Source organism: Epinephelus fuscoguttatus, linkage group LG4 (genome assembly GCF_011397635.1).
Source record: "Epinephelus fuscoguttatus linkage group LG4, E.fuscoguttatus.final_Chr_v1".
NCBI lineage: Eukaryota > Metazoa > Chordata > Actinopteri > Perciformes > Serranidae > Epinephelus > Epinephelus fuscoguttatus.
Genome location: NC_064755.1, coordinates 2,994,113 through 3,019,345, shown reverse-complemented (window position 1 = coordinate 3,019,345; position 25,233 = coordinate 2,994,113). Strand labels below are relative to the sequence as shown.

General features: G+C 39.6%; 1 protein-coding gene across 3 annotated transcripts; it reads right to left on the bottom strand.

Annotated features, from left to right (window-relative positions):
- Window positions 1–8,074: 8,074 nt before the first annotated feature.
- Window positions 8,075–22,747, bottom strand: dnajc24 (DnaJ (Hsp40) homolog, subfamily C, member 24). 3 transcript variants are annotated; one of them, XM_049574527.1, is made up of 5 exons: window positions 22,651–22,747; window positions 20,857–20,960; window positions 19,509–19,644; window positions 9,711–9,779; window positions 8,075–8,417 (listed from the first exon to the last, which is right to left on the bottom strand). In XM_049574527.1, the coding sequence occupies exons 2-5, from the start codon at window positions 20,956–20,958 to the stop codon at window positions 8,197–8,199; spliced, it is 528 nt and encodes a 175-aa protein (XP_049430484.1). In that variant the 5' UTR covers window positions 20,959–20,960; window positions 22,651–22,747; the 3' UTR covers window positions 8,075–8,196. The 3 variants fall into 3 exon arrangements, with proteins under 3 accessions (XP_049430484.1, XP_049430486.1, XP_049430485.1); XM_049574529.1 differs by having other exon boundaries at window positions 8,075–8,395; XM_049574528.1 differs by having other exon boundaries at window positions 20,857–20,973; window positions 22,651–22,730.
- Between the last annotated feature and the right edge of the window lie 2,486 nt (window positions 22,748–25,233).

Here is a 25,233-nt window from a genome sequence, read left to right as displayed (position 1 = left end):
ACTACTACATATATATATATGTATGTATAAATCCCCAAATACATTTGCAAATCCTTTTTTGTGCATTTATTAATTTCTGTGTGCATTTATTCATTTTGAGACTGTTCTAGCTCCATACTGGTGCGTCTTCAGCTTAAGTCACATAAAAATCAGTTAAGCAAGAGATGTAATGTACCATGTAGAAGTCTACATTCTGAAATCAAAACAAAAGATTTCATTTTATTGTCAGAGTAATTTGTAATATATACTATATCCTAATATATATTGTATACTGATAATGTACCCACATCTGCTCTATCTCATACCTAGAAATCTGACAACCCATATAGGGCCCCTGTTTTTTTTTTAAAAGTGGTTTACTCATATGACATTCCATTCAAAAGCTTCAAACCAACACATCAGGCTGAATAAACCCTTCTGACAGACAGAAACACAGTTAGAAATGACCAAATCACATCTTACACAGCTCCCATTTCTCTTCAAACACACTGCCCATAGTCCAGATGATCTAAATCCAGCAAAATATATAGTGCAAACACATAATTACATCCATAGATATTCACTCAACTCAACTCAACTCAACTCAACTTTATTTATAAAGCGCTTTAAAACAACCACAGCTGAAACAAAGTGCTGTACATAGGAGGTCATAAAACAACAAAACAGTGAGATAATAAAAAAGCAGTTAAAACAAAAAACAATAAAAACAACAAACAAATAAAAAACAGAGCAAGGTCTCATGCTGGGTTAAAAGCCAGTGAGTAAAAGTGGGTTTTAAGGTGGGTTTTAAAAACAGACAGTGAGGAGGCCTGTCTGATGTGCAGTGGTAGATTATTCCACATTTTTGGAGCAGCAACGGAGAATGCACGGTCTCCTCTAAGCATTCGCTTTGACCTCGGTACCTCAAGGAGCAGCTGATCAGCTGACCTGAAGCACCGGGCAGGGGCGTAGGGGTGAAGAAGCCCAGAGAGGTAGGGCGGGGCGAGGCCATTTAAAGATTTAAAAACAAATAAAAGGATCTTAAAATGAACTCTAAAGTGCACAGGCAGCCAGTGGAGGGAGGCCAGGATGGGTGTAATGTGCTCTCATTCGCACTCCAGTTAGCAGACGAGCGGCAGCATTCTGGACTAACTGGAGACGTGCAAGGGAGGACTGGCTAACTCCAAAATAAAGTGCATTGCAGTAATCCAGCCGAGATGTGATGAAGGCATGGATTACTGCTTCAAAGTGCTGATGTGCAAGAAAAGGCTTCACCTTCGCAAGCTGCCTGAGGTGAAAGAAACTGGACTTTACAACTGCACTAATTTGGCGGTCCAATTTAAAATCACTGTCCATCTTAAAACCCAAGTTCGTAACAGTAGACTTCGCATAAACTGCCAAAGGACCCAGATCAACAGGGGAAGAAACACAGGAGCCACTGGGGCCAAACACCATCACCTCTGTTTTTTTCTCATTAAAATTTAAAAAGTTTAGGGCCATCCAGGCTTTGATATGTTCAAGACATGACAGCAGGGGTTTGAGGGAAAAGGCATCGCTCTTACTCAGAGGGACATATATCTGGCTGTCATCAGCATAGCAATGAAAAGCGACACCATGCTTTCTGAGGATAGACCCTATGGGAAGCATATACAGGGAGAAAAGTAGGGATCCTAAAATTGAACCCTTTGGTACCCCATATAAAAGCGGAGCAGAGGAGGATTCACACGCACCAAGACCAACACACATAGTCCTGTCAGCTAAGTAGGACCTGAACCAGTCCAGGGCGCTACCACCAATGCCCACTAGCTGCTGCAGATGTTTTAACAAAATGTTGTGGTCTACAGTGTCAAAGGCAGCGGTCAAGTCGAGCAGGACAAGAACAACATAGTTGCCACTATCATTTGCCGTTAAAATGTCATTAAAAACTTTTAAAAGGGCAGTTTCTGTGCTATGCAAAGTTTTAAAACCAGACTGAAAAACTTCCATAATATTGTAATCATCAAGGAAAGTTTTTAGTTGTGCATAGACAATTTTCTCCAGGATTTTAGAAATAAAAGGCAACTTGGAGATGGGCCTGAAATTTGCTAAAACAGTGCTATCTAAGCCAGGCTTCTTCAGCAAAGGTTGTACTACTGCATGTTTGAGGCTTACTGGGACAACACCAGAGGACAGGCTGCTATTTAAGATGGTCAGAACCGACTGCCCTATAGTAGAGAAAACTTCTTTAAAAAAAAGTGGGGAGGGACCACATCACGAGGGGAACCTGATGGTTTAATATGGGCCACCACATCCTCTAACAGTGACAGAGACACAGGTTCAAATCTGTTGAACACAGCTGGGCAAAAAACAGAGACAGAGGGGTCAAAGGTGGGTGGAGAAATGAGAGCTCATGTGGACACAACCTTATCAATGAATAAGTGCAGAAAACTATTACACACATCAGTGGGTGTTTCCAAACATACAGGCTGTGGGACATTCAAAACACAGTCAATTGTTCTGAACAGTACATGAGGGTTCTTACAGTTTTCTGTGATCATGTTTGACAGATACTCTCTTTTGGACTCTTTGACAATATTTTGATAAGAGCACCAGCGGTCCTTTAAAATTTGAAATGAAACCTGCAGCTTGTCCTTCTTCCACCTGCGTTCGGCTCTGCGACATTCCCGTCTGGCTGCACAGGTTCTGGCATTGAACCAGGGTTCACGTCTAGCCTTAGACTGCCTGGGTTTTAGAGGAGCCACAGAGTCCATTATAGAAAGGCAGGAGGAGTTAAACCAGGAGCAGAGCTCCTCCTCACTTACTGCCATTGCATCATTTCAGATGTTCATATTTCTCCACATATTATCCACAATGTCTCAAATTGGAGGCGAGCTTCTGGCCTTTCCACTGACACTTCACTTGAGCCAATAGGAGCTTCCAGTGCTGTTGATATGACCTCCATTGCCAACCAGGGCTGCCCTCAAGGAACACATTCTCTATACAGTGGTGGAAAAAAGTTTTCGGACACCCTTAAAATTTTATACAATCTCAAATATTATCATGAAATATTTGTGGAAAAATCTTTTTTGTGTTTCAAAAGGTGTGGCTGCATTAGACAGATACAAACAAATACAAATTATATTTTTTTGTTTATTGTTTACAAGAAAAACTAACAAAACTAAATTCTTGACAGTTTCAATATGTCAGTTCTCAACATTGTCGGTATCAAAGTCAACAAATAACAGAGAATGTGTTCAAAACTGAACAAAAAATAAATAAACCATCACATCATCAAATTAATATTTAGTAGTCCTGCCATTGGCACGTAGTAGAGCTCTAATCCTGGCTGGCATGTTCCCCACGAGCCTTTCACACTGTTGAGGGGTAATCTCGTCCCATTCTTCTTGAATTACTGCTTTTAATTCTTCTAAATTCTTTGGTTTATGCTTTGAAACAGACCTTTTGATAATCCACCACAGATTTTCAATGGGGCTCATGTCCGGGGATTGAGCTGGCCACTCTAAGACCTGGATACTGTGCTCCTGCAGCCAAGTTCTACTGGCCTTGGATGTGTGGCAAGGGGCATTATCTTGTTGAAACATCCAGTTTTTACCTCGACGGAACAGTGCACGCGCAGAAGGGAGCATGTGGTTTCGAGAATGGTACAATACTTGGTAGAGTTCAATGTGCCATCACAGACAGTGAGATGACCAACACCAGCAGCACTCGTGCATCCCCAAACCATGATACTGCCTCCACCATGCTTGACAGTAGGTACTGTACATGCTGGAGATAACGCTTCGCCTGGCCTTCTGCATACCCTCACATTAGTAGGAGGAAGATAAAGCTGGAAACTGGACTCATCTGACCACAAAATCTTCTTCCAATTCCTGGCTGTCCAGTTCTTGTGTGCCTGGGCCCAGCAACGCCGGGCTAACCTCTGTCTCTCATTGATCAGGGGCTTCTTGATAGCCTTGTAGGACCTTAAGCCATGATCTAAAAGTTGGCCACGTACAGTGCGGGTGCAACACTGGACACCAGTTTGGTTTGACCACTGCTGCTGAAGCTCCTGTGATGTCATTCGCGGTTTTGCCTGCACATGCGGATCAGGATGCGGTCATTTCTTGCTGAAGAAACCCTTGACGCCCAGATCTTGGTTGGTCTTCCAAGCTGTTGGTTCGTCTGTATTTCTGCAGAGTGTATCCAACTGCTGAAGGACTGCATCTGCACTTCCTGGCTATCTGGCGGCAGCTGTACCCTTCCTGGCTGAGAATCTTTATCTTCAGGCGTGTTTCCTGCGTTAGGTTCCTTGTTTTAGCCATTTTTGTGTCTGAAGAACTTTCGAATGTGCTGGCTTTATGTAGACACGAAGCTTGGCAACAAAAATTGTGTCTTTTAATAAAAAGACCGACCTTCATCACTGGTACCAAAATGACCCAATACTCAAAATTTCTTATGTATTTTTATGGAATCAATCAATTTTAAGTTTTTAATGGCTTTTTTTTAGGATTTATTTAGTATTTGGGCTGTGATTGTACTAAAAGAAATTGCACTTGAAGACCTAAGAGTGATTCTTAATGCAATATTTCACAAATGCATGGGTGTCCGAAAACTTTTTTCCACCACTGTAGTTCTGAGGTGTTTGAAGAGCCAGCGATTGGCCCACCTCCACCAAGGCTTATGTATGAGAGGCCCTTTGAGACATAATTCATACTTGGTTTCACATGTAACATCATACTCTCATACATACACCACTATACTCTTACACAAACACTACTATACTCTTATATTTATCATCATGTTTTCTTTGCAGTGCGCGAGCCTCCGCGGGCGCTCCGCTCTGCTCAGCAGCCTGTGTGGACAGTCAGAGGCCAACAGCTTCACTGAGTCGCTCAAGGTCCGCCATCTTTTCATATTTTGATTGGGAAGTCGGGCTTTCTCGCTTCATCAAAAATAACCAATCAGGAACTGAGAATTCAGTATTATTTCCGTTTCAATCAAACTCTCTCACACAAACAACTATTCTCATTCACATACCCTGTCATTCTGTCTTACATTCACTGTCATTTTGTTCCTTACACATGATTATTTGCATTCACATGTACAACTAATTTCTCTTACATATGCTATTATTCTGTTTCAAATATAATATTATTCACTCATACATATATTAGAACTTTGTTTTACATATACTGTTACTTTCATGTACATACTATCATACTTACATACATATAATATTATCCTCTGTTATACTACGAGTATGACAGTAAATAAAAGAAAACATGATGATAAATATGAGAGTATAGTAGTGTTTGTGTAAGAGTATAGTGGTGTATGTATAGGAGTATGATTGTGCATGTAAGAGGGCATAGTAGTGTTTGTGTAAGAGTATAGTGGTGTATGTATGAGAGTATGATTGTGCATGTAAGAGGGTAGTGTTTGTGTAAGAGTACAGTGGCGTATGTATGAGAGTATGATGTTACATGTGATACCAAGTATGAATTATGTCTCAAAGGGCCTCTCATACTCATGGGTCCTGTAGTCAGTGACACTCCAGAGGTCCACAGCACTTTTTATAAAGTGTTCTTGTGTACAGTAAGATCCTAAAACAACATTTCTGTCTGTCTGTAAATTAGTTTTTCCTCTTGTAATCACACATTCAGTTTATTGTTTTTGCCTTTTTTTGAAAAGCACCTGGACAAAAGCGTACAGAGACATGTGTAAAATGTTTATTGTAATCTACTTTGAATTTGGACTATGTGAGGCTGATGGGAGTGTGACCTTCTAAATGAGACTATGCATGTACATCTACGAAAGATGGAACAAGTACAGCTTTCAGTTTACTTTGAGTATGCCTTGGATAGGCTTTTTAGGTGACTTTTTCAGGATGCGTATGAGGTTTAAACCCTGCTCCTGAGAGACAGGTAGCTGCTGGTTATCTGCGTGTGATGCGTTTGATGAGCATCAGGTATGCTGCATCATGCCAGCTATCAGGCAGGTTCAGACATGTAACGAGGATCCCAGAGTGTACAGACACCCCTCACTCTGCCTGAGTGAAACCTCACAAGTGCCTCTTCAGACCATCACATCACTTAATAGCAATCCCCATGATGGTCACTGGTCTACCATACAACACCCATCCGCAACACTGTAATATCACTGCTGAGAGCCAGACAGCACACACAAGGTATCACTTACACAGGAATGGTGCTGACAGGTAAAGAAAGAAAATCTGGTGGACAAAATAAATTAAATTTGGGTCTTACAGTTAAGCAGACGTATTTTAATTTGCTTAATCTCAGTTTGTGTCGGTTTGAGGTAAAAGTTTATTTATTCTTGTTTTAATCTGTTTAGTTTAGGTTAATCTTATTTTTCTGGGGTGCCAGCCATGTCTCCCTCACAGCATGTTAAGACAGTCAAGTTTTAGTTAGTTGTGGGTGTTTTTTTCTGTTTGCCTTTTAGTTGTTTGTTTTAAACATAAAACCTCACAAAGAATGTACATCACCAAGAACATACACCCTATACTGAGTGACGGCACAAAAAGAATAACAACAATTTCGACACCCAGGAGTGTAAATTACATTTGGGGGAAAATTAGAACCCAATATTCCCCCACAGTCCAACACAATAAAAAAATCCATTCAGTTTAGTTGGTAACACAAATATAGCTCACTTAGCCTAAAAAACTTAAAAAAGAAAAAAAAAAAGAAGAATAAAAGAATAAAGTTTACTCACAGTCCTTACAGTCTGTTACTTCACTGTTAGTCTGTCCGTCAAAGTCAGCCCAGTCCAGTCAGTCGGCAGATCCAGTCCAGGTTTTTGCTGCTGCAGGCTGTTGGTGTGTGGATATTAGGGATGTCCCGATCCAGCTTTTTCACTTCCGATTTGATACCGGTATTACAGCCTTGAGTTTTGGCCGATACCGATACCAATCCGACCCAAGCGCGTATTATACATATTCACTTATTTTGTTGTCAGTCATGTTAGAAAAGGTTTGATCAAGCAAAGAACAACTACTTAATCAGGTTAGTTAGAATGATCCACAACAGTTGGTATGAGAAATTGACCTGTTTATTGTTAACAGGCTTAAATAAACAAACTGTAAATTTGAACATTAACATTAAATAAAAAATATAGCTGGTTTGCTTTGGCTGCTTTGGCCCCTTAATAAATAGAAAATAGATCAACACAAGAAATCTTTAAAATGTCTAACATTGCTTTGGCCCCCTAATAAATTAAACATAGATTAACACCACAAGACATTGTTGACATTTAACAAACAATGCAGCCTTTCCTTTTCAGTTATTTTAGTAGTGTTTTTGTAGTCCGTCCATGGCTCCAATTTTACTAATTGTGCCCAAAACAGTGCCATCAGTGCTCTTTACTTAAACAGTAAGTGTGTAAACCAAATAAAAATATCACTCTCAAAAAAACAGAGCAGAAAACAAATAGTCAGTTAACTAAGTTGACCGCTACTCTTCCTACCCTCTGTGTATCTGCCATCTGCATGCTGGCCTGGTGGATTGATAGTAGATTGATAGTGGACTCGATGAAAAACTGGATCGGAGTTCATGGATCGGCATTTTCCCATGCAGTCCGATCCGATGCCAATGCCCGTATTTTGCTAATATTCATACATTTGTTTTTACGCAAAAAAAAAACAAACAAACAAACAAGCATGAACCAACTATTAATGAGACCACTGCACTCTCTTTGATGATTTCTCACTTCAATCAATCAATCAATCTTTATTTATAAAGCACTTTTTATACAAAAATGTAGCACAAAGTGCTTTACATTGACCTCTCCATTGTTGCCTTGTCCATCCTCTTTCCAGCCTGTATAGTATGACATGGCCATTGATGTCATCATGGTTCAAACTCCAGTGAAGACAAACCTGCTTTTGGTTCCAACTGAGAACCAACTTTTCAGGGTCTGAACCAATTTATTTATTAGTCAAAATGCTCGGAACGGTTCATAATTAGGTGCAGGAACAGAACCAATTCCATGTTGGTTGAAAAAGAGCATGAGTAAGCAGTTTTATTGGTGCCTTGCTTCATGGGGCCCTTAACAGAAGTGATGGAGACAGTGAAGGCAAAGTCTGAGACACTGAGAGAACTCTTCCACTTTTTACTTCGACTGACCAACACATTGATGATTTGGTGTCCTCTTCCATAGAGGGTAATGTTGACACAATTGTGAGGTAGCCAGGCTCGGCAGGTTTCCAAACAAGGATTATTATTGGCATTTTAAGATTTGAGTCTTTCTACGTAATGACCATGTGACATACACACTGAGGGAACATGTATCACAGCAAACAACTACTCCTCTGTGCTCTTCATCCTTTGTGTCCTCCTCTTCATTATCCAGCTGCCTCCTCTGTGTCTCCTCCTCCACCTCTTCCTCAGAGACATTGAATCCTCCTCCACAGCGACAGCTGTATGTATACACACACTCATCTGAAATAACACACACTCCCATTTTAGAGGGAAAACTATAGATTTACCAGCCCCAATCAGACAGTGAGCATGACCATGTTCCATTATTATGACTGACATTTAACCCAAATCGTAAATGACAACATATGATGACAAGATTATTTTGCTATTCATGCTATTAGAAGAAAAACATTTTTATATAGGAAAATGATACATATATACACATACATAAAAACATACCATTAAACTTCACTTAAAAGTCCAGCCCCTTTTAGTAGCTCAGTGTGGCTACACATTTTGACAAATAAACGCCTGTCTCAATTAGATGCCTGGTCTGGTTGCCAAGCAGTTCATTTTTATTTATTGTTTTATAGAAGAATCAAGAATCAATTCAAAAGAATCAAAAGGGTTTTTCATAAAAATGTATCCAAGTTTTGTTTTAACTGGATAAAGTGGGGTTGTGTCGGTATGCTGGGTGCCACAATCCTTGAGTACTGTAACTCTCTCTCTCTCTCTCTCTGATGCGCTGTCTGTCGGAGCTAGATCAAATGAATGATTCATAATTGATTTATAATCTGAAGCCTAAACAATCTGATTGTATTTCCCAATCTTTGCTGATTAAAAGTTATGTGTAAAAGGAACTGAAGGCCTGTCTCACATACTGTAGACGCTTGTCCCAAAGCCTGTCGAGTTCAGTAATTTAATCAAGTAACAACCTGGGCTATTAAGTGAAGTTTTATGGTATGCAATGCTTTTACTTTGCTAAAGCAAGTTGTATCATTAAAGTCAGTTGGAATGTAAAATCAATTGAAATTGTCAATTGAAGAATCAATTGACATGCCTCTTCACCTGTTTTCTTGGAAATAGCTGCAATAAGAGGAAGGACGAATGACGGTATTTTTTTATTAGCTATTTACACCAGGTGCACATTCCCTGTGACAGACTTTACTTTACACTGACACTGAGCATGCTAGGTATTGTATGTGCAGTTACCTTTACCTGTAATACAAGAGGACATGATTATCATGAACGTCAATCCCAGTCTTAATGGTGCATACGCATGGATGCTGCAGCCAGTCTTAAAGGTATACACACACAAATGCTGGTGCCAGTCTAAATGGGTTAATTGGATTATCCAAAACAGACATTCTTGTCTTATTATATTAACCTTGAACAGTTTCTCAAATGATGGATTGCCACTGACACCACTTTGTTGCTTGGTGTTGACTTTGACACTCTTTAACACCATAAAGGTAGTTTTTCAGAGACCTGTTTTGAGGCATGAGTGTTTTCGTGCACATGGCGTGTAGTTACCTGGATCCCAGGTCATGTCGTCCAGATAGACTGTAGAATCCACAGGCCAATCCTGTTTCAGTTCCAGTGCTGGTGAAGCAATAAGCATTACATCATTATTTTAGCAGGAGGAGGACAAGCACAACTGTAACTTTAAATTGATAAAATTACTATTTTTACCAATACACTCAATAACTCATAATGACAAAGTGAAAACATGTTTTAGAACGTTTTAGAATCTTTTGCCAAATTAGGAAACTGAAATCTCTCATTTACTTAAGTATTCAGGCCCTTTGCTGTGGCACTCCAAACTGTGGTCAGGTGCATCCTGTTTGTTTTAATTATCCTTCATCCTTATATCTAAAACTTGATTGGAGCCCATCTGCAGACAACTTTAGTGACTGGACTTAGATTCAAAAGGGCACAAACCTGTACATTTAATGTCCCACAATTCACAATTGCCTGTCAGGTCAAAAACCATGCCATGAGGTCCAATTAAAGGAGACCTGTTATGCTTATTTTCATGGTCATATTGATATAAATATGTAATACTGGGGTCAGGTGGAATAGATTAATGTGCTTTAATGTTTAAAACACACATTATCTGTCTTGTACTGCTCATTGCTGCAGCACCTCTGTCTGAAACGCTGTGTTTGGCTTATGTCCCGCCTCCCCAGCAGCCCAGTATGCTCTGATTGGTCAGCTCACTCAGTCTGTTGTGACTGGTGCAATGCTTAGAGCGTGTATCAGAAACGTCACGCCCCTTAGCTTATCTGATTTCACCTGCCGAAAAGAACAACTGAGGCTAAGCTAACAATGGCAGCCGTTGGCCCTCATCAATTTGAGTGAAGAAACACGAGCCGATAGACTCCGAAGCTCCTTCGCAACTAACTGTGCCTTCACACCAAAAGCGTCATGAGCGCCAGTGGTTGCTCAGGTCGCTGGCATCGCGCTGCCTGGCAGCAGCTCCAGCAGGCGCTTGCAGCGGCCAAAGGGGCGGGGCCGGCTGCTGCAGATGTGTCCATCAAGGCTGACACGGCTGTTCACTTTACAAGGATCAACAAATATACTATCATTTATGTCTTCACTTTGTATTATCCATGACTTTCATTGCACAATTAAAATAACGCTAATAAACACAGTCAATATAGAGTCCTTTATAATTATGATTTTACTCTCCTGTTGGCACGTAGGACCACTGAGAAATGTAATTGGTGGTAAATAAGTGGGAGCTCATTAATCGCACTTTGGGAAGCCTCTTTTGTACTGCATCGGCGTATTTGCTGAGGAAACACAGGGCCCGGAGCCGTCGGGCCGTCTGGGTCCACAGAGTCCTGCAAACCCGGCAACTCCACGGTGAATTTCACCGGCTCGTACAGCTCCGGGAGAGCCCAGACCTCCGTACCCGAATCCCGGTCTGCAATTGGCTGCTGCTTCGGCAGCGGCGCTGCTCATTTGCATAAAGTTCAGCTTCTCTCAACTTCTACTTGACGCTCTGGTCACTGGCATCGTGCCGCTTGCTGCAGCCGACGCCCCTAACGCCCTTCGTAGCAAGCGTACATTGAAAATGAATGGCTGCCGGCCGCTTATGACGCTCATGACACTTTTGGTGTGAATGCACAGTAAGACTGGAGTAGGACGTTTCATAGTGGTAAGTTATTTTGTAGCTGTCTTATTATTTCAGCTGTAACATGATAATCAGAGACGGCTGGTATAAATGGGCTAGCAGGGCTAAGCCCTGCCTATCTTTTACAATAAAGACAAGAAGATTATTAAATTAAAGAAAATATTAAAATATTAGTTACTTAACCTTAGAACTGATTGTTTTTGGTAGTCACAAAAACGCAGGATTTATCTAAATGGGCCAATTTTTTTTACAGCCCATACTCCTAGAATCAGCTTCCAATCATTGTTGTCACATCATGAGTGACAGGTGTCGTGACAAGCCCCCTTGATTTACTGTCCAGTTGGAAAGCATACAGCCAAAACAATGCTGGAGTGGCTTCAGGACAAGTCTCTAGTTGGGTTTTCATCCAAAGGTTGTGCAAATTTTAACCAAATTGTCAGAGAATCTGCAAAAATAAAATAAAAATGGACATTTGTTCATTGAGATAACCAGGAGGAGGCACTAATTCTCAAGTCAGATGCCACAAAGAAAAGGGTGCAGATAATGTGACTGAAAGAGCACCAGTCAAACCTCAAACCAATGAAAAGAAATAATGAGCGTAAAGTAACAGAGAGTACACTGGACAATGGAAATACAGAGTTTTGAACAAGCAGTTACCTCCAGGGCTGAAAAATAAAAGCCAACACTATAGCTCCAAAATCTGCAGTTTATTGAATGGCCACTTGAGGCTTACTCCAGTCAATCCCCATAGACCCCCATGTTAAAATGTCTAACTTTACAGCAGATATAAACATGTTTACAGCCTGGTACAAAAAAAACTGTTTTGGTCTCTCTAGCTAATTCCCCCCTTCACGACAACTGCATGGGGGATAAATTTATATATAACTCATCTGACTACATTTTATTAAGACTTAATATTACGCATACTTGAAGGCGGGCTGCTTTCAGTGACAAGCTGTCTGCTGATAGTGCCCTCGGCTTCTCAGTCTCCAAAAAAACCAAGATGTCTCTGTGCATGCTCGCTAACACGGCCCTGCTCGCTCAAGTCCTGCAACATGGAGGGAGCCGAAGCACAGGTCTACACTACTATTGCTGAAGAACTGGTTTGTAAAAAGAAAAACAATGGTTCAATTATTTGGAGATGGTTCAGATTTAAAATATCTGATGAGAATGCCACAAAGAGGTTACATCTAGTGCTGCACGATTTGATAAAAATGTGTGATTGCGATTTGAGTGGACAATATCACTATTTGCGATTGCGATTACAATATAATAATAATAATAAAAAAAAAAAAAGTATGATTAGTCTTCTTGCTTGATTCAGTGTTTCCCCTACATTATATCAGGGGGGCACTGAACTGACCTGAGATAGTTATTGTTATGGACAGTGTAAATGACCATCAACCGATTGCTGTTATGCACAGTCAAACATGCTGCTCACTCAGCAGCACGTCACTGTACCTACAGCGGAGCGAGCCTGAGTTGCGTTCAGGCGTTGTCATGTCTATGTTGGTCACTGCTGCATGCAGGGTGGTCATCTGACCATATATTCTGCACACACCAGGTTAGCTTGTGGGCGTAATGTCAACAAACTCCACACACTACAGGAGAGGCAGTCACGTTCACAGGCAGACACGTTGACATTTATTTACATTAAATCGCAAATCGCAGCCTTTTATGCGATTATGTAATCGCACAGCCTGACATTGCGATTGCGATTAGATTAATCGTGCAGCACTAGTTACATCCAAAAGTGGAAGCACTTCAAATCTCTATCACCATTTATAACAGCGCCATAAACTTCTGTACAAGGAGTGTGTTAAACCTTGTGTCGCTGCTGCTACCTCGGCTGCGAAACCCTCAAAGGCCTCTGCCTTGTCTGCGAAACCCTCGCAGTCTACTGCCTTGAAACAAAGCCTGATGCAGGCCTCGTTTACCTGTGGTGTGCCCTGTGAAAAGACAAGTGCCAAGCGGTGCAATATAACTAATGCGGTGTCCTACCACATTGCTAAACATATGGTCCCTGTTGCAACAGTGGAACAAAAAGGCTTTAAAAAGTTTCTAGTGCAGTGCTTTGGGCACCAACTTCACCTGGCGATTGGTGAGTGCAGTGTTTAGGGAAATGACTCTGGGAAAAAAAGTACATGCCAGGCCTACCATGCTAAGCAAAACGATTGTTTGCAGTAAGATCACTCACAGTAATGCTATTTTATCAGTATATTCGATGGTGGAATGTAATTAACTACAGTTAAGTGCTGTGTTTGTAACTGAGTCTTTGCTTTACATGCTACTTTATATTTCTACTTCATTTCAGAGGGAAATATTGTACTTTTTACTCCTATACAATTATTTGAGAGCTTTAGTGACTTTGCACACAAAACATACAAAGAGAAAGAGCTTGTAAAGTATGAGGTTTTCTTATAAATGAAATACCCACCAACATAATGAGATAATGATCATTTATTGCAATCCCATACAAAATAGTTTAAAAATTTAACTTTAACCTAAACCAGCTACAACAGCAAAACCCTGCTTTTACATTACTGCATGAGTAACAATAATCTAATGACATCATACATAACAGTCACAGGGGACACTTTTATGCATTGAGTATTTTTTGAGTATTTTTACTTATAGTCTTTAATTACATTTTCCTGACAATACTTATTACTTAAGCGGCAATTTAGTGCAGGGCTAAAACTTCTTACAAAGTTTTTTTTTTATAGTATGGTACTTAGACTGTAGTAAATGGTCTGAATAATTTCTCCACCTCTGAGTATATTAATTATGCACATCCCTATGAAACAAAGGAGATCTGCCTCCTAAAAACTAAAATAAATAAATATTTTCCTTTAGACTTCAGTGCCAGAATTCAAACAGTTAAAATGAATATCCTACCAAATCTACTATATTCATTTCAATCTCTCCTAATCAATGTTCCCCAAGCCAATTTTATAGCCAGCGATAAGATGATCTCTCAATTCATTTGAAATCGCAACTAATGACTCTTCGGCTGCCTAAAAGTAGAGGTAAAATGGCTTTACTAAATCTTAGGGAATACTTTTATGGAGCCCAGCTTAGATCCCTGGCCTGTTGGTGTAGACCACACACTTTCCATTTTTCGATGTAAAGAAATGGAAACGGAAATACAGGGCTACCAGATCCAGATCTTGGTGGGAGACAAATATTTGACAGAAACTTTGAGACATGCAATGGATCCAGTAGTAGCATTTACTCTAGAAATATGGAATGTTATCATGGAAAAATGCAAATTAAAAAGAGCGATTCACACATTATGATGGTTTGCATTTCATTCAAAGTTTAAGCCAGGGATCAGAGGAAATCTCAAAAAATATGACTGAGGTGATTGCAGAAGTATACAAACAGAAGGGTTCTCAGTTCATCTCTGCTTCCTACCAAGCTTTGGGGGATGTAGAGGGGACTCAACACTTTACATCAAAGCAATACTGGAAGATAAGGTAAGATAGATATACTTTATTGATCAAAATCAAAGGACATTAAATAGAATAAGATTAAAAAGAAAAAAATAAAAAGTAAAAATTAAAGATAAGAAGCAGAGTTAAAGATTCAAATAAAAGAGAAAGATTGATACCAAATGTGTGAGACACAATGTACATTCACAAACTAACTAGTGTCGAGGGAATTCTGCTAGAAGAATTTAACCTGCTTTTTCACAACACCCAAAATAAATAGCAGGCAGCTTGGTACACAGCAACAATGTTGGAGGCTGTGTGGGAGCATGGAGGCCTACCACTCGCATATTTCTTGGAACTGTACAAAGATCTGGTCATACTGGAAAATATTCATGTGGCTGTTGAAAATGTTTTGGGATATGAAATCCCAAATACCTGCCTTGTGATGTATCTCGGGAACATTAAAGGTATTGTGATAAGAAAAGACATTTACTTGACTACAGTTTTATTTGGAGCAAATAAGAAAGCTATTACCAGGCACTGGCTCAAGGTAAGCCCCCCAAAACAGGAACACTGGCTAGAAATTGACCAAGAAATTTTAGTGATGGAAAAGTTGACATGTGTTTTGAAAATTAAAGAGAATACATTTAAAAATAACTGGAAAAAAATGGAACATCCATATGAGACAAGACACCAACTAAAAGAATCCCTAACTTGAAGACACTTATTTGAATACTGACAACGCCCCAGACAACGAATTATTGTTATTTGTATTTTTATTTGGTGTTTGTGCCACACTGTATTATTTTTGTGTCAATATGTGTGTACTGTTGATACATCTGTGAAAACTCAATAATAACGCGAGTGAAAAAAAAAAAAAAAAAGATAAGAATTGCCAGGAAGAATGGGAATAACATTCCAATGAAGAGTGCAAAGCTTGTAGAGAATTACCTAAGAAGACTCAAAGCTTAAAACTGCTAACAAAAGTGCTTCTACAACAGACTGAATTAAGGGCCTCAATGCTTTTATAACTGAGATTTTTTTAATGAATCAACAAATATTCTACATTCTAAAAAAAAAATAACAGATCTAGGACAGAACCTCAGCCATCAGTGGATAGATGGATGAAAATAGATATAAGGACAGATAAATGGATGGACTGACAGATGGACTAGAGATAGAACAATGGATAGACAGGTTAACAGATGGATTTCACACACTTTAATTTTTTTTTACAGTTCACTCTTGAGGAAACAGTCATTAACAAGTTGTGCAGCTTGACAGTGATAATGACTTGAACCATGAATAATTAGTGCTAAACTTTGCTTGGATTTTAATTAGTGTTACACTGTGTGTGGAATAATTAAAAAAAAAAGTCTTATTCACTTTTGTGACAAGGATGATACATAATATTGTTTCATTTGTTACATATCAATACAATAGTGATGGGAATTACGGTTCTTTTTTGTACTTTTTAGTGAGCGAGATCATTTGGCCCAGCTCACCATGAAGAGCCGGCTCTTTCGGCTCCCAAACGGCTCTTCATTTTACCACTTATACATTTTATAATTCAGCCAAATTTAGCGCTGTTTGGCTTATGATATGTATGTGTACACATATCACTTAAATAATTCAATACATCTTTTGTATTGAAGTATTCACAAGTAAAAATTATATTTTCTAATATCAATAAATTGCTGTAGCCAATTGTTTTCATTGCATTTACAGACCCTTGTAACTCTCCGAAACCACCCAATGAATGCACTGACTTGCTTGTAGAACCACCGTGCTACACAAAGCAGATAGAAATACCTTTAAAAACTTAAGCATAGAAATAAAAAAGGACGGCTATTGACATTTTCAATTTTTATTTAAACACAAATAATCATAAATAAATAACATAATAAAAATAAATAGCTAAATTGCAATGTGCAAAACAGCAGCATCCAACAGTTTTAGGTGTCTATATGAACTGACCACCATCATCCCGTCATTCTGCCTTGTAGTTTTGTTTCTATGGTCTGTGCTTGTAACCTATTATTTAACTACAAAAAAAAAAAAAAAAAAAAAAAAAAAAGACTCGCGGACGGGAGCCGGCTCCCATCGTTCACTTAATAGAGCCGGCTCTTTGAACCGGTTTGTTCGCGACTGACACATCACTACAATACAACCAATGCATATGGGACTTTTTGCCGTAACTGATCTGCAATGCTTGTCCCTGGTTAGGTTTCTCAGGGATAAAACAACCACTACAAACAGCAACTGACACAACAATTAAAAACAAGAGAGAAAGACAGTACGCATGCTGTGTAAGCCCATGCATCTCAATTGCTGCTGAACTGGTAATAACTCAAAACAGGACTAATGATAAGGGAGAGCATGGGGCTTGCACACACAACAACAGAAAACAAATATCTATTTTATTTCTTAGAGTTGAAAATCTATCTATATCAGGACATTTTTTTCCTCACAGCGACTTTGGGTCAATATTGGAATGTGAAATATAAATTTTCCAGCCTACAAAACTTAAAAGTAGAACTGGGCATCAAACCTTCATACTTTTGTGGTTCTGGCTGAGAAGTGTCTGAACCACTGATCATAAAAACTTCCAAGTACTACAAGCTGTATTGTATTTGTATTATTTCCCTCACAGTGTGACCTAGGAATGGGATTTTTGTGATAATACTACTCTCACTGATACTGCGTATCCATGCGGTATTCTTGTCAGCTCTTTTTGGGGGATTTTATGAGAAAAAAAATGTAACTAATTATTTTCTATGGATGTAAGTTCAGTACATAAATTAACATTCTATGACAGTACTGTTTTGAAGTCAATTTCAATTTTCAATTTTATCTATTAACTCCAATATCACAAATGAAAATTTGCCTCAGAGGGCTTTACAGCATACAACATCCCTCTGTCCTTGGACTTTCACAGTGGATAAGGATAGACTCCCCCAAAAACCCTTTAACAGGGAAAAAAAATGCTAGGAACCAAAGCAACCTGAATTAATTACTATAAAAATAATAATAATGATAACAATAATAATAATAATAATAATAATAATGACAATAATACATTGGATTTACAGTATATAGCGCTTTTCGGGATACTATAACATACCCGAGTAGGATGGCGTAACCGGAGATGAACTATGAGATAGGCCATCAAAAACGGTGCATTTCTCTGTCTGTATGTGATGCACTTTCACTAGATGTTTGGAAAGATTGCTTGTGTTTCTGCCTTTACATGCAAAGACATTGTTGAACTTGCGGTAACAAGCAGTGTCGGCATCAGCTCTTGTAAAATTTAACCACACTTTGGAGCATCAATACTATGGTCTTCAATAATTTGGCCCCGGGGCCCGTTTAATACAAGGTTTTGGTACCCATCCCTAGTGTGACCAGGGCAAAATGGATTAAAAACCCTCGTACAACCACAGTAATGAACTGACCAGCACTCCCTCCCTATATTTTTATTCATGCCAGCTGCAGGGATAAAAGGCTTTATACCAGTATGTCAGCAAACAGGACTAAAACCAAAGTCCCAACGTAACGTCCTGTCAATCAACATTTCTGCACTGTCAGATGTTATAAAACAGGCAGCAGATTTGTGATATTATACATATTCTAGGACAGTATTTATGCAGGGGTTCATGTGTTCAAGACACCACAAATATTGGTATATGAATGGATGGGCCAGAGTGTAAGGATGTACTGATCCAATACACTGGAGTAGTATCAGAGCTGATACTGACCGTATTGTGAATGGGGTGTTGCCAACCACATGACAGATCCACATCAGATACGAGGGATGTGCCTATTTAACCGCCGCACATCGGCCAATTTTTGCCTTGTTAACTGCTATAGACCTATCAGCAAAAAAAAAGATGACATTCATCGATGGCAGTGGCCAATGTTTTTTACTGTGGAACATCAATTCTGTGCAGGCCAAAAAGCGGGGCTCAAGACTGATAGCGTCTGGTTGTCTCAGGGACAATAGAAAACAAGGACAAACAGAAATCTTCCCTGGGACATCATCAGGACGAAAGGACGCAGTTAACTCCTTATGGATGAGTCAGGTGAAGCACCCTACTGTTTCCCTGACAATGCTTCATTGTGAGGAACAAATCCATGTTGACATCAGCAGGAGGAGAGCTAGTTAACGTTGGCTGTCAGCAGCTGGAGTTGAAAACTAACTACTGACAGATGTTGCATTGAGTTACTTTATAATGCATTCAAGCTTTATTCAGAAAAAAATGTGTATTAGGTGAAGGTAAATCAAAATGTTTTCATGTGTTTAACGTAATCTTTTTAGCGTAATCTTCTAAGCTTTTGGTGAGAAACTTGAATAAATCCATCTGTTTGAGGGAGAAATTTGCTATTGTTTTCAAATAGATATTACAGAGGGAAGTATGACATATTTTAAATATTAAAAAGGTTATTGAAGCAGTTACTTTTTTATGTTTTTCATGTAAAAGGTTATATTAAAGGTTGTTTCATAAATGTGTATTATTAAATTTGCACTCGTTCAAAGGTAGTGTAATGAAGGACTGAATGACTTTAAAAAATACTTTTCTTTTTCTTTTCTATTTCTGTGTTTTCCTAGCACAAAAGAAGGGCATCAAATGTGCTAGGACCACCTCTGCATATCAACACAAATAAAAGAAAGTAAAAGAAAAAAGTTTTTCATGTCTTAGAAACTAAACAATGACCATGTCCATACAGAAGCAGATAAAGTGAAACGTGTATTCTTACCTCTCCTCTGCAGGTCATACTGTCTCCTGGTGTTCTGGTCACTAAGGATCTTCCAAGCTTCATCAACTTCTAGAAACTTCTTCACAGCAGACTCTGCCTCTGAAGGACACTCACCTCTGAGACGATCTGGATGGTACTGTACATTCGCATACACACACAACATAGACAAATGGATTTGTTAAACTCAAATTAGAAATACATTTTCAGCTGGATTTATTATTATTATCTATTTTACCACAGATGTTGTTCCCCATCTGCTACCATGTAACAGTGCTATGAAAGGATCACTCTACGGCCAGTATGAACAGGAGTGACCATAACTTCTTCAGCATACACACAGGCATGTTTTGTTGTATTAGGACAGCCCTGACAAAATGTGAAGTTGGTCTGTAACAAGTCAGGGTTCGGATAAACATTTAGTCAAATAATGTTTGATATCAGTCAGATGTACCCTCTGCAATGTTTCCCCTAAGTTTACAGCTTTTGGGGGGCTGTCAGATAGCAACTCAAAAATTGTGCTTGGGTTAGGCCCACTTGACATGCTGCTGTGTTGTGCTATGGCCTATTCAAGTGCTGGAATTTGTTATTTACATGACAACATCTGAACGCAACACAGGCTCTGCTCCAATTGATTTTTTTTTTTCCTCAATCAACTTCATTGAAGACCACAACATTATAAACTGCGCTCCAATTGATTATGTGTAGCGGCGTGTTTGACTGTGCATTACAGCAGCCACACTGTCCATAACAATATCTCAACAATGTCAGGTAACAAACTGTGTCGAGTTCATGTCGGGTTTGGTTATAACTGTCTCCGACTTGAGTCGAGTTCGGTCAAGAAAATGCTGCCCAAGTAGTGTGCTCACCTGTGTGTTTGTTTGCGCATGTGTCTGTGCATGTGTGCGCATTGGGGCGGAACTCCGCCATGCGTGATACAGAGAGCAGAGGAGAATTGTAAACACGTGACCATGTAGAGACAGAAATGACATGCCGTCATATAAATAAGATAAATAACATAGGGATATTTACTTTGTTTAATAAAAGGACATGTTATAGACCTGTTCTATAGGAAAGGTAACCTTAAATGACTTCTGTTGTGATCTGGCGTTATATAGAAAATAAAATTAACTTTACCCTCAAGGGGGGCAGGGGGTGCTGTTGGGGGGGGGGCCTTAATAATATAATACGGGAAACACTGCTCTGTTTGGGCTTCATTCCGGCTATGCCTATTGTCTAATTTAAGCCCAGAACTGTACAGACCAACAGACAGAGGTCTGCTCTCAAACAGTATGCAGTGGTGGCTGTGTTGCGTCATACTGATACAGAGACAGACAGAACAGTTTTTTACCTGTAAGGCCAGCTGCTGGTACCTGTGTCTGAGCTGCTGGACTGAGTCTGAGGGGCTGGCTCCCAAGACAGCATACAGGTTCTTCTCTGCTGCTTCACACATCCCTCCAACAAAACACTGACATCAGACTGACATATCAGTACCACAAACCTGTACTGGTAGAGCTCATGCTCTTCCCTCAGGCCTTTATACAGAAGCATCAGATGGCTTCATTAAAAGCATATGTGCAATGTAAACCTGCCAAATGAGTCACTGTTTTGCAAGATTAGCATCAGGTATTCAGCTGAAAGTCCTCTAAACATGCTCAAGTCCCCCCCTTAAAGCATCAATATGTGTATTTGTAACAGTCAGAACTGCAAATGAATGAACAGCACAAGAGGAGGAGCAACCTACAAATCTCATTAACCAATCAATCATCACATGGTCATTCATGCCTCTTCAGAAACATGTCTCTTTTTTTTTTTTTTTTTTAGAGAAGTTGAAGATCTTTTCCAACCCCTCCTCCACAGCTTCATACAAATATTGTACAAAACATACAAGACAGTCAGGCTACAGTACACTGAAAAAAATCATTTAAGTTAAGAGGTGGGATGTATACACCATCAGTGAGCTGAGTCAGCTGACAAACATCTATCTGAAATATGTGTGTTAAATTACTTGTTATTATTATTACTATTATTACTGAGTAAGTGTACACTGTGCAGCTGAATTGGGTGAGAGAATATGACTTCTGAATCTCAACACTTAATTATGGAAATAGGAAAAAAAACAACTGAATGGACATCTGTGGAAGAGGCTCACTAACATAATATTCACATCATAATTTTGAATGCCCCTTGCTGTTAGACTATTATACAGCATAGCCAACTGCGAGCAAAGCTGCAACTACTATCTGATCAGTCCATTAGTCAGTGTTAACTGATCGGCAACCATTTCATTCAACTATTAATTGGTTTTTGTAATTAGCAGAAATTCTCTAAACCCAGCTTCTCAAATGTGAACATTGTATATTTACATGGTATATTTTATATAATAATAAATATCTTTGGGTTAACGTCTGAGTGAGAGAGAGAGAGAGAGAGAGAGAGAGAGAGAAGAGGCGACAGTAACACAAGTCAAATGTCTGGGTTTATGAGACTTAGAAGCTGGCTCACAACCAAACAACCAAAATTAAAAACAATTTAATTGAACAATACATGAAAATGATTATACTGACTCTGGCGTTTCTCAGCAAAGCTAGGCTGAATCTGAGCCTCTCTTTTTTAGAGATTTTAACAATTCTGAGGTCGACGATTAACGTTAATCTAACTTACATTTTCAAGGTTTTTACAAGCTCATACACACACAAGCAAGGCTCACTAAGGCCTGCTAATTCGAGCTACGATGACAGTAAGTTACAGACAATGTGTTGCTATAAGCTACTGGTAAGTTACACATTACAGACTGCTCTGACATGAGTGGAGGGAGCGGCTTGCTTACTGGACGAAACTACGACTGTCTGTCGTCTGCCATACGTCACTTAACGTCAACGTTCTACTGTCCCATTATCTATAGTGTGTTATGGAGCTAAATGAATATTTGGTAATAATGTCTGGTTGGTCCACGAACATAAATCAAAATACACCCTCGTGGATGCATAGTGTGTGAGTCTACGTTAAGTATGAGCCAGTGAGCCAAACACACGTGAAGATGGAAATGCGGTAATTTTGCTCAAAGCGCAATAAAAACATTTCTTTCCGTTTATCAGTGCTGTCATTTAACATTTGTGCTGTGGGTGTAAGGCATTGAACATACCTTCAAAAACGCTGTCAGCTCAGAGACCACACAGTGTCCGACGATGTTATGGTTCCCCCTGAACAATGCAGTGTTGTTTCTGTTCCGCCTGCTGCCTGAGTTCCGCTGGCGAGAATCAAGACTTCCGGTCTTTTTCTTTTTTAAAATACAGGCGTCATCACTACAACTACAACAAAAGATAACAAAATATATAATGAAATATGCAGTTTGTACGAGTTTAATTCCTAACACCTGATTGCTGAGGCGTATAACTAAAAGCCAGCTAGAAAATAAAGTCACTAAAGTTTTGCTTAGTGTTACACACAACTTAAGCAATTTTCATACTTGGTGCCTATCACAGTCAAGGATGCTTCCTTGGTAGGAAAAATCCATCCAAGTCAGAGTCTAGGCAACACTCCTTCCGAGCATTCAGTGAATGCACATTGGAACAGGCGACCAGGGCAGTGTCCGAAATCACTCACTACTCACTCTAGTCCACTATATAGTGGGTTTGCCATTTCTGAATATGTGGGAATTATTACTCCCATATGTAGGCTGACCAAACATCTTCTTTTGCCCGGACATGTCCACTTTTGACATCCTGTCATCCGGGGGGTGTTTATAAATTGATGATAATGTCTGGTTTTCCTTGTGTGTGTGTGTGTGTGTGTGTGTGTGTGTGTGTGTGTGTGTGTGTTAGAGTGTGGCACGGGCCGCATATTTCTGTCCGAACCCGACAGTCATTCTGTTTTGTTATGTCCGAAACTGACATTATTTAATGACTAAAGCACTGAGTTTGTGTCACACAGTTGTTATGGTTACAAGCTATTTAACAGGCCGGGCGTGCGCCGTGGGTGCTCCGCGGAGAGGGAGACCTCCATGTTTGAGACGGGAGCGGGCGGCCGGAGGTCCAAGGCTTCCAGCGAGGGGAGAGGGAGAAATATAACAAAATAAAATAGGAAAAACCTGCCTCCCTCTTTTATTTAATTTTCAGCGTTTAATCAAGGTGGAGGCTGGCGGTGGGAGGTCTGCTTCCAGCGAGGGGAGCGGTAGAAACAAGCAGCCAATGTGTGTGTGTGTGTGTGTGTGTGTGTGTGTGTGTTATGTTCAGGTGTTGTCACGTAAATAACAGTCCCCAAGCAATAAACAGGACAGACAATAGGATTTTATTTATTTTTACACTACATTTTCACTGAAAGCTTACCGAATCCGACCCGAGCCTGAAAGAAAAATTTATACATTTTTGAAAGAAAAATTTATACATTTTTGACCGAACCGAGCCCGACCCGTTGGGACCCTCTAGTGTGTGTATGTGTCCCCTATCTATAGGGGCCTATCTGAATTTCTGTCTTTGAGAGATATTATTTTGTAATATAACTGAATATCCTATCCATACATATAAACTTTAAATATATTAAAATTATCTTTGAGTAAACTGCGATTATCATTTAAGTAGGCTATCTCGTGGCCGGGCTGAGTGTCCTCTTTTTTGGAAATCAAAATATGGTCACCTTACCATATAGTGGACTCAAAATATCCCACAATGCACAGTGAAAAGTAGTGTACAACTGATGGTCACTCACCAAGCAATGTACCCCATCATGCATTGAGCTAAAGGAACAGATGGACCATTTGGAATGGACACCGAGATAGATGAGAGGAAAGAGAGCTACTCAATCACAACCCGCTGTACATGTGTAACCTATAATGACATGTTGAAGTCTGTTTTACCATTTTCTTAACCATGTAATAAACTGTTGTCGGTCCCTGAAAAGATAAAAATAAATCAGCAATTGATCTTCTCTAGTGCTTAACAGTACTGTACAGAGTAGGGTTAATAACACTATCTAATGTTAGCAAGCTGGGTCGCCACTACTTCTGATTATTGCCATAATGGTGTATGCAGTACGTTATACATTAAATTCACAAGCTATTACATGACTGACTGGTAAAACAAACTTCAAGACAACAAAGTGGTAAATTACTGACATTAGTAGGCCAGATTAAAATAGAAGCATCAGGGGCAATCAAGCAGAGTTCTTGGATCGTGTCTGTATCTGTGAGTTCTAGAGGACAGATTTAAGAAAACAATAGGTCTATTTGGGACACATTATCTTGGATGATGGGCATCTTATGAAAATGGAGCACATGCTATCACTTATTGTTTTTGGTGGTGTGATGAGCTTGCTGGGTGCTCAGTCCCCCCCCATCCTAACGTACAGCTCCACCTTAAATAGTATTGTTGCTGCATGGCTGTAACAAGACCCTAGTCTGCAATGTTAGATGGAGTATGACACACAGTAATAACATGTTGCTAACCTCACAGGTTAGCAACATAGCAGCAGGCAGAGAGGCAAGTAGAACATTGTACTCATGCGAATTTATTAAAGGCAACATAGGTAACCTAACAACATAGCTAAAATAAGTGTGGTTCATTGTAATAGTTGTTAAATGATTAGCTGATTCATTACATATAAACCATAGAAGTCACACAGATAATTTAACAGTTATGTAGCTGTGTTTGGCAACCACTTTCAAATGGGGAACTGCCCATTGGTCCAACTGCTCATTGGTCCGACATCCCATTGTTCTAACCATATTAAA

Excerpts from the sequence above, each read along its gene's own strand:
- dnajc24 (XM_049574527.1), bottom strand. The coding sequence starts at position 20,958 with ATGTGTGAAGCAGCAGAGAAGAACCTGTATGCTGTCTTGGGAGCCAGC. Across the intron at positions 9,780-19,508 it reads GTATGACCTGCAGAGGAGAG|CACTGGAACTGAAACAGGAT; the intron begins GTAAGAATACAC and ends TTGCTTCACCAG. Across the intron at positions 8,418-9,710 it reads CGACATGACCTGGGATCCAG|ATGAGTGTGTGTATACATAC; the intron begins GTAACTACACGC and ends GTGTTATTTCAG.